This window comes from Nycticebus coucang, unplaced genomic scaffold (assembly GCF_027406575.1).
Source record: "Nycticebus coucang isolate mNycCou1 unplaced genomic scaffold, mNycCou1.pri scaffold_85, whole genome shotgun sequence".
NCBI lineage: Eukaryota > Metazoa > Chordata > Mammalia > Primates > Lorisidae > Nycticebus > Nycticebus coucang.
The window spans coordinates 55,565-64,684 of record NW_026515598.1 but is presented as its reverse complement, the minus strand read 5'-3'; the positions used below and the strand labels follow the sequence as shown (position 1 = coordinate 64,684).

Genomic DNA, 9,120 nt, shown 5'->3' with positions numbered 1-9,120 from the left:
TTGAAAGTGGGGTTGGAGAAAGAAAATATAAAAGGAAGATGAAGGGAAAAAGTTACATTCATTAAAACAAAAATTTCAAACACTAATTTTCTAACACTTTAGGGTATTCATTTCAATAACTATTGTGAAATTCTCTAAGCATGAGGACTGTGTTCATTTCTCTCTATACACACAGACACACACACCCTTGACAGTTTGAGGCACCTGCTTTCCTGCCTCTCTGCACTGCGGACTTTCCCCTGACACAACTGCTAATAATGAAATGATTGGAGAAATGGACATGGCTTGGAGAGCTTACCTTCTTCTTTCTCTTCCCTCTATCTGTTAAATGTATTAGGTCAGAAAATTTGTCTATACTTCATATTTTGCCCAAAACAGAGATCATTAACTGCTGATTGTAATTTACCCTAGGCCAGATATCAGAGCTATAGAGAGGAGTAAGGCATAGACTTCTGTTCTGAAAGAGTGTACCGATCAGTTCCCGTAGAGCCCCTGTGAACCCGCCGTGTACCAGCAGTACATCCCCAACAGTTCAGAAGGCTTGTCATCACCCGTTAGGTGCCAGGTCTTGTGACAGGGACTGGACATAGTAAACAGGAGCGTCTCTAATTTGTAGTGATTATACTTTCTATAGGGGTAAAAGAAGGTATGTAGGGAGCAAAGAAACAAAACAGAAAAGGTTCCATCAGAGAGTAATAAGTACTGTGAATAAAATATTGTTACACCCAGAGAAGAAGCTGGAAAACATATGTTAAATTAGGCCATCAGAAAAGACTGCCCTACTACGGGCCCATTTATCCATCAGCCTTAACAATCAGTCATTCCAAGATCTGATCCAGGGACAAGGCATTCTAGGAGGAAACCCCAGAAAAGGCCAAGTTTCTCCTGCTGTAATTAGTTAGACTGCAGAAGGAAAACTGGGGCACAGAGCATAGAATATCGGAAGGACAGTGTTAGGGGATGAATTTGGAAAGAGAGGTAAAATACAGCATGTGTTGTGTGTAGGCTGAGATGAGGATTCTATGACGATAGCATATTTAGGGGCACTAAGTTTGTTCTATGAACTAAGGGCTGGACTGGAGGACAATGAGTCAGCTGCCCAAGAAGTGCTGAGGGTCAGCATATGCAGGAAACAGTAAGAAGCACATTATTATTAGAGTGGAAAATAAGAAGGAAATGGTTGACATGCGTTGGACTGTGCTAAGAATTTGGAGGCGTGGAAAACATCGGGACAGCAAATTGAGACCCTCATTTTAATGAGGGGAAACTTTAATGCATATGTAAATATGTATATATGTGTATATATGTACATGTGTATATAAATATTATATGTGTATAAAAATGAGATGTATTTCATGAATTGGTTCACATGATTATAGAGGCCAAGAAGTCCAAAGGTCTGCTTTCTGCAAGTTGGAGAACCAGGAAAGCTGGTGGTGTAATTCTGTCTGAATCTAAAGGCCAAGAACCAGGGGACTTGATGTCCAAGAGGAGCATAAGATGCACGTCCCAGCTCAGCCTTTCTTTTCTGTGGGCCATAATGGTTAAACGGTGCCTTCCAACGTTGGTAAGGGCCAATCTTCTTTACTGAGTGTACCGATTCAAATCCTCTTCTCTTCCAGAAACACCCCCATTATGTTCATCAGCTGTCTGGGTGTCTCTTAGCCTAGTCAAGTTGACACACGAAATTAACCATCACACAACATTAACATTTTGCTTGCTTTATGAAAAAGATAATTAAAGGATGTTTTATAATTTTTACAATTTGAGACTTGCTAAGATTATTTATTTCATTCCTGTGATTTAAACTTCTTCATTGTAAGTATATACAATGGCGTAATTTGAGTTGCTGTGGTTCCTTGTAGGCACTTATTTAAATATTTATCAATTTGACATTGCAGATTTCTTTTCACAGTGTTAATGCAGGAATGTAATTTATGACTTAAACATTTTTATAGGCCCTTTGAAAACTTAGGAGTCCTACAAAGCTAGGGTGAACGTGTATGTCTGAGAACAGGGGTCTCTTTCTAAGTAACTGAGGCAGATGAGTGGGAGCTGTCCCAGGAAGAAAGAGTATTCTTTAAGCATTCATCCAACAAATATTCATAGACTACTCTACTATGAGAAATACTGTTCCAGGTACCAGGGATGGTATCCAGCATCAAATACAAGGTTAAAACAACAACAAAAACATGCTTTTCTCTTTTGTACTTCACCTTCTAGTGAGAAGAGAGGCGATACATAAGGTATCGCCTTAAAACATAAAGTATGTTTGATAGTGATAGGTGCTAAGAAGAAAAATAAATCTTGAAAGGTAGCTAGAAAATTTGAATAAGGAGCAGCAAATTGAGTTAGGATAACCAGAAAAGGCTTTTGAGTAAAGACGTGATTAACATAAGAGACTGAGGGCTGGACTGGAGGCCAAAGAGTGAACATTGGTATATCAGTATCTGGAGGCAAAGTGTTCAAGGTGGAGAGAAAGAAAAATAAACAGGGAGATGAAATAATGTGGTTGAGAAAAAGCAACTTCCTGTCCAGGTGTGGTGAGATTGTCCACAGAGAGGGGCCGGAGCAGATGACGTGGAGCGGACCTGGAAGATCTCTGGCTTTTTTTTTTTTTTTCTAGTAATGTGGAAAAGGCATTGAAAAGTTTTAAACAATAAAACTTTTGTTTAAAAGTTGACCTGAATTACTTCTTAATGGGATGGATTAGATGAGCCAAAGGTGTTTCTAGGGTGTAGATTCTTATTCGCTGAAAGAGGAGCTTCCATATTCTGAGAAGTGGAGGGCAGGAGGAACAACTTTGTGGTGGAAAGACAGTGGCTAGTTTTGCATATATGGGGTCTGAAATATCCATTAGATGTCTTGGTCATTAGATACACAAGTATGGAATGTAGAGGCGAGGTTAAGCCAAACAGAAGAATTTCATAATCCATGATATTCAGGATTGAATTCTTGTATTTTGGAATATTTGACAAATAAAAATGTATAGAAGGTATACAATGTGATGACATGATATGCATTCATATGGTGCACTGAGTACCACAGTCAAATTAATTAGCACATCCATCACCTCCCCTAATTATGATTTTTTCTGTGTGTTGCCTTTGTGTTCTAAGGTCACTTAAAATATGTTGTTTTAACAAATTTCAAGTAAAAAATACCGTATAATTAACTATAGGCCTAATGCTGAATGTTAGATACTCAGAACTTAATTCATCTGATAACTGAAAATTTATCCCTTTTGATCAAAATGTACTCTTTGTTAAGGTTTACTTGATTTATACTCTTAAATTTCTTCCACTTACATTTTTTTCTTCTGCCCCCTTGTGTTCTAACAGTTAATATTCAGCTCATCTTATTGCTATTGGCCTTGAGCATAAAAATCATCTGTGATGTTTCCTTCTTCCCTACAGTAAATAGCTGATTGATCCCAAGATGTCTCGCTGAGTCGTTTTAAGGTTTATGCAGTGAGTTTAAGCAGATGGTACAATTATTGGGGTAGAGTATGTGTGGTTTTATAAGAAAAAGCTTTTATGTTCAATCAATTTATCAATATGATTTAATGCATTTAAATTATGTTTACTTGAATTTTTTCTGAGTATGTTAAAGAGAAAACTGTTTAATATAGTAAGCTATGCACGGTGAGTGCTCATCAGGATTTATCATTCCCTAATCTCCTAGGTCAGCTAATAGGATTCCCATTCAGTCCTCAGGCTGTCATAACTTATGAAATTCAAGCGTATGTTTGAATATGGTCTTAGCCGAGGGAAGTCATGTAGCCAGTGAAGCAGAGAGAGAAAAGATTGCCATACTTGGAATCTGTACCATCAAAATGACAAAATGGGTCTATAATAAACAATAGGTTACTGGCTTCATATGAGTACAACATCAATTGCAGTGCACAACAGGCAAGGTAGTTATGAAGTGGGCCTTTTGAAAATATATAGCTCTGACTCTCCGCGCCGCCCGTGCCCAGCGCGCTCCTCCGCTGCGCGCGGCCACCATTGACATGCTGTGCTGCGGCCTGGCCTGCGAGCGCTGCAGGTGGATCCTGCCGCTGCTCCTGCTCAGCGCCATCGCCTTCGACATCCTCGCGCTGTCTGGCCGCGGCTGGCTGCAATCCAGCGACCACATCCAGACGTCCTCGCTGTGGTGGAGATGCTTCCATGAGGGCGGCGGCAGCGGGTCCTACGACAATGGCTGCCAGAGCCTGATGGACTTCGCATGGGGAAGAGCAGCCGCCGCCACGCTCTTCTGTGGCTTTATCATCCTGGTGATCTGCTTCATCTTGTCCTTCTTTGCCGTCTGTGGACCCCAGATGCTTGTCTTCCTGAGAGTGATCGGAGGCCTGCTGGCCCTGGCTGCTGTGTTCCAGATCATCTCACTGATAATTTACCCTGTGAAGTACACGCAGACCTTTAACCTTCACGCCAACCCGGCTGTCACCTACATCTATAACTGGGCCTACGGCTTTGGGTGGGCAGCCACCATTATCCTGATCGGTTGCTCCTTCTTCTTTTGCTGCCTCCCCAACTACCAAGACGACTTTCTGGGCAACGCCAAGCCCAGGTACTTCTACCCACCCGCCTAACATGGGAGCCGGAGCGGAAGAAAATCATCGCTGTCAAATGGTTTCCAGAGAACGAAACTGTTTCCTCCAGCCTACTTTGTATCTATGTTTTGGCAGTGTTCATAAAAGTAAATAGTCAGAAATGCTAAAATAATTTAGGAGTAAATATTAATTAGTGTTACATTTTCACATTCACATTTTATATATGTGTGGAGTTAAACGAGATATTTCTTTTCACTAACTACTCGTGCTATGCTGACATTTCTTTATATCTCTCCATAACATTTATTTTTTTTTTTTTTTGGTTTTTGGCCGGAGCTAGGTTTGAACCCGCCACCTCCGGCATATGGGACCGGCACCCTACTCCTTAAGCCACAGGTGCCGCCCTCTCCATAACATTTATATTGCACTTGTAAGAGAATACGAACACGAAACTTACCATTTGATAAGGGGAAAATGGGAAGTGTTCCAAGATTTAATAATCTGATCAAGTTTCTGTTCATTTCCACATAGAATGGACTGGGTGTAGTAGGGGTAAGAAGAAGACTGATGTAATTGGTAAAAAGTGTCAGTGACCAAACATTCTAAAAGAACTGCAAAAAAAGTGTGTGTGTTTAAGCCTTTCACTATTTAAAGAAGCAAAATAGTTTCCTAAATGCATATCAATTGGTGACAATTATAGTTAATATTCTGAATAATTATGTTTTTGCTAAGCTTCATGTTGTTCTGATATGTCATCTAGGAAAGTATTGTTTCATAGTCAAAGCCTGTGGCAATAGTAAGGCCTTTGTAATGGTGAAATGTTAAGATGAAATTTTCTCTTTCAAATTTCTTTATGGGGTTAAGGTGTGGGCAAATGCTGTTATTAATAGATCTGTACTGTTTTGTGTCTATATGTGCAGAACCAGCATTGACTTGATTGAAAGATGGACGGGGTGTAATACATCATGACTGATAGCTCTGATTAGATTGTATAGTAAAGCATTAGGGCAGCCATTCCTATCACTGAAGTATCATTAAAACCGTCTGAAGAAGTGGCTTGATTTGTTGAAATATCAGGTTTAACTGGGCCCTCATCATGTAGACACCACTTCTGATAGATGGCAGCTATAAGCAGAAACTACATGTAATTAAAAACCTGGTCTTCCAGTCCCAGCTACTTCGGAGACTGAAGCAAGAGAATTGCTTAAGCCCAAGAGTTGGAGGTTGCTGTGAGCTGTGATGCCACAGCACTCTACTGAGGGTGACATAGTGAGACTCTATCTCCAAAAAAAAAATGCCTGGTCTTCCTGGGTAAACAGATATAAAATGTCTTTTGTAAAACATGCAACAGGAGAATTCAGGGATGTGAGTTTCTCTGAGTGACATATATATGATTTGTGTATTTTTTTTAACATTTATACTTACATAATGAAAACTAACTCATTTTATATATCAAATTACTATTTTGTAAGTTGTGGAATACACAATTGAATTTTTCCTTATGCATTTTTCCCAATAAACCAGGTATACCAATAAAAAAAAAAAAAGAAAATATATAGCTCTTATGAGTCTCATTTCTAGGTCCTACTAAACAAAATATAGCAACAATATTTATCTATTTAGGACACACAATTACTTTATTTTTTTAAAAAGTGATATCATATAGGAAATATTAAAAAAACAATCTTTATAATAAATGAAACATAACATCTAAAAATATCTCTTTATAAATTTTAGGAAAAAGTAAATATAATTTCCTAGAATTCAAAATAATCTATGCTGGTGTTATTTATATATGCTGAGAACTGTATATAGAAATAATGTTAAAGATGAATTAACTGCCTTAAGCATGTGTTCTCGCTCCATTTGGTCAATATGGCAAATACTCTGGAAGAACGTGTGAGTAACTAACCCGTGTTCAGCATGTGTCATAACCAAGATACTGGCTCCTGGCTCCACACGATGATGCCCAAGACTCTGAAAGGTAAATAAGTAAAATCATGGCAATACAATCTCACCAATAAAACAATATGAACTGGGAAAAAGTAATTGCAGTTTTCTTTAACAGCTTCTTCCACGAAACATAAATTTAGTTGATATGATTAGTTTTATACTTTAATGTGGTATTGTGATTTATGAAAGAGCTTCCTAGACTTTTTTTTTTATTGTTGGTGATTCATTGAGGGTACAATAATCCAGGTTACACTGATTGCAATTGTTAGGTAAAGAGGGATGGAGGGAGGGGGGTGGGGCCTTGGTGTGTGTCACACTTTATGGGGGCAAGACATGAGAGCTTCCTAGACTTTTAACACTTGACTTCCATCTCCCTCCTTACTGAGGAAGAAAACCTTACAGATGCTCATCAACATCTATACATCATGACCTTCCAGCATTCAGACAGCATGGTATGATCCCACTGATGACTTCATGAGTTAGAAAAAAGAACAATGTATCACATAACTTCAGGTTAAAATGAGCATTTCTGATTTGGATTTTTTAGACCGTCCACAAAATAATAATATTCATATGGGGAAAGGGATCTTCAATACATAATTAGTTTCTAAATTGCTCTAAAGACCCTCATACTCACCTACTTACTGGGTAACATGATATTCATTTATTTAAAAGGACTGTGATGCATGTTATGATCTCATCTAAAATATATTTGCAGCAAGATAGTGGACAAGAGGGCTCATTCAGCGGAGTTGTCCTGGAATGACTGGGGAAAAAGAGAGACCCCAGCCATACATGGTGCAGGGAATTTACCCAGTCATAGCTCAGGAACACAGTGAGGAGGTGGTGAGCTGGATATAGCGTATGATCTGGAGCTGTGAAAATCTGATCGATTAGGCAAGTGTTTGCTATTGGCTGGGATTGCCTGGCCCCTGCAGTGGTCTGGGATGGGAAGAAGCCTTATTGAAGCTTTCAATTGTTGGAGGAAGTTGCACATTGAGTGGAAAGCTTGGAAGAGTGGGCGGACTCAAACAGCATACAGCAACCAGATTTGAATATCAGCTGGAGTAGACTTGCCATAGATTTGGTGGTTGGCAAGGCAGCCATACTGAGAAGGTCTCAGAGGCTAGAGGGCTTCTGTTGTGGGAAGGTTGTAAGAAGGTCTTAGCAAGGTAATAAAGCATAGCCATCTTAATTCTGCCTCCCAGGATCAGAACTCCACTCTTGGGACAGGCTGAGGGATTCCCACACCCCACAGGAACTGGTGTCAGGGGCTCACGTGAGACCTGCCCCTAAAGGATTCTTGTGAGCTTTAAGATCCCAACCTGGCAGGGTCTGAATGCTGAGGAAACAATCAGATGATCACCACCAAGGGCAACTAAGTTTGGAATATAGACCATAGAGTTTGCGAGCTGTGCTCTCTGTCACCGAAAAAACTGCAGTGCCACCTGGTGTCCTGACAACATATTGCAACATACTGTCATCAAGAGCAAGGACTTCTGTTTGAAGCAAAGGAGGCAGTGAGAAGGAAAAAAGGAAAACAAGGAGGTGAATAAGAAGAAGGAAACATGAGGAGGAACCAACAGAAAAATTCAGGCAACATGAACAAACAAAATAAAGGAACTCCCCCAAGGGACCATGAGGCAGCTATTGTGGAAGACTCCACCCATCAAGAATTAATGAACTTGACAGAAATGGAATTTAAAATGTAGACGATGGAGACAATAAAAGGAGTGGAGGAGAAAATGGAAAGACAGAACCAAAAGTCAGATGAGAGAAATGTAGAATATAGAAAAGGTATGGTGGAGCTTAAGGAAATGAAGGAGACAATGATGGAATGTAAAGATGCAATAGAAAGTATCAAATATAGGTTAGACCATGTAAATAAAGAACCTCAGGGATAAAGGATAAAATTTTGAGTTCATCCAGGCAGTTAAAGATGCAGAAGAGAGAGAAAGCAGAATAGGTGCTTGGAGAACTATGAGACTCCAGGAAGTGCTCAAACATACATATTATATGGAATCCTAAAGGGCAAGAAGTTTGTCCCATAGGAACGGAAGCAATACTGGAGACTATCATAAATGAAAAGTCAAATTTTACTAAAGAACCCAACACAGTCCTTTCAGATGGATTTTGAATCCTAGGTCAACTCAAGCAGAACTTCTCCAAGACATAATGGAATGAACCTGTCTGATGTCCAGATGAAAGAAAAAAATTCTGCAAGCAGCAGGTGTAAGCTCCATCTGACCTACCAGGGCAGAGCCAATAGGATACAAGCAGACTTTTCGACTTAAACCTTCCAAGCCAGAAGAGCATGGCCATCCACCTTCAATATTCTTAAACAACAACAAAAAATTCAGCCCAGAATTCTATATCCTGCTAAACTAAGCTTCAAAATTGATGGAGAAATCAACTCTTTTGCAGATATACAAGCACCAAGGAAATTTGCCACAAGAGCAGCTTTACCGGAAATACTTAGACATATTGTCAATACTGAACATCACAATTGACCATCAGAAAAGTAAACATCCAGAAGCTAAAGGTCAACACTTAGTATCCAAATGGCACAAAGGAAAAAACCACACAAAATAAGATGAATAGCATTCCACCTC

The 9,120-nt window shown here is 39.5% G+C and overlaps 1 protein-coding gene across 1 annotated transcript; it reads left to right on the top strand.

Annotated features, from left to right (window-relative positions):
• Positions 1-4,012: 4,012 nt before the first annotated feature.
• On the top strand, positions 4,013-4,734 carry LOC128579613 (p53 apoptosis effector related to PMP-22-like). The gene has a single exon (XM_053581600.1). It carries the CDS (start codon positions 4,013-4,015, stop codon positions 4,592-4,594), a length of 582 nt encoding a protein of 193 aa, XP_053437575.1. The 3' UTR covers positions 4,595-4,734.
• The last annotated feature ends 4,386 nt before the right edge of the window (positions 4,735-9,120 follow it).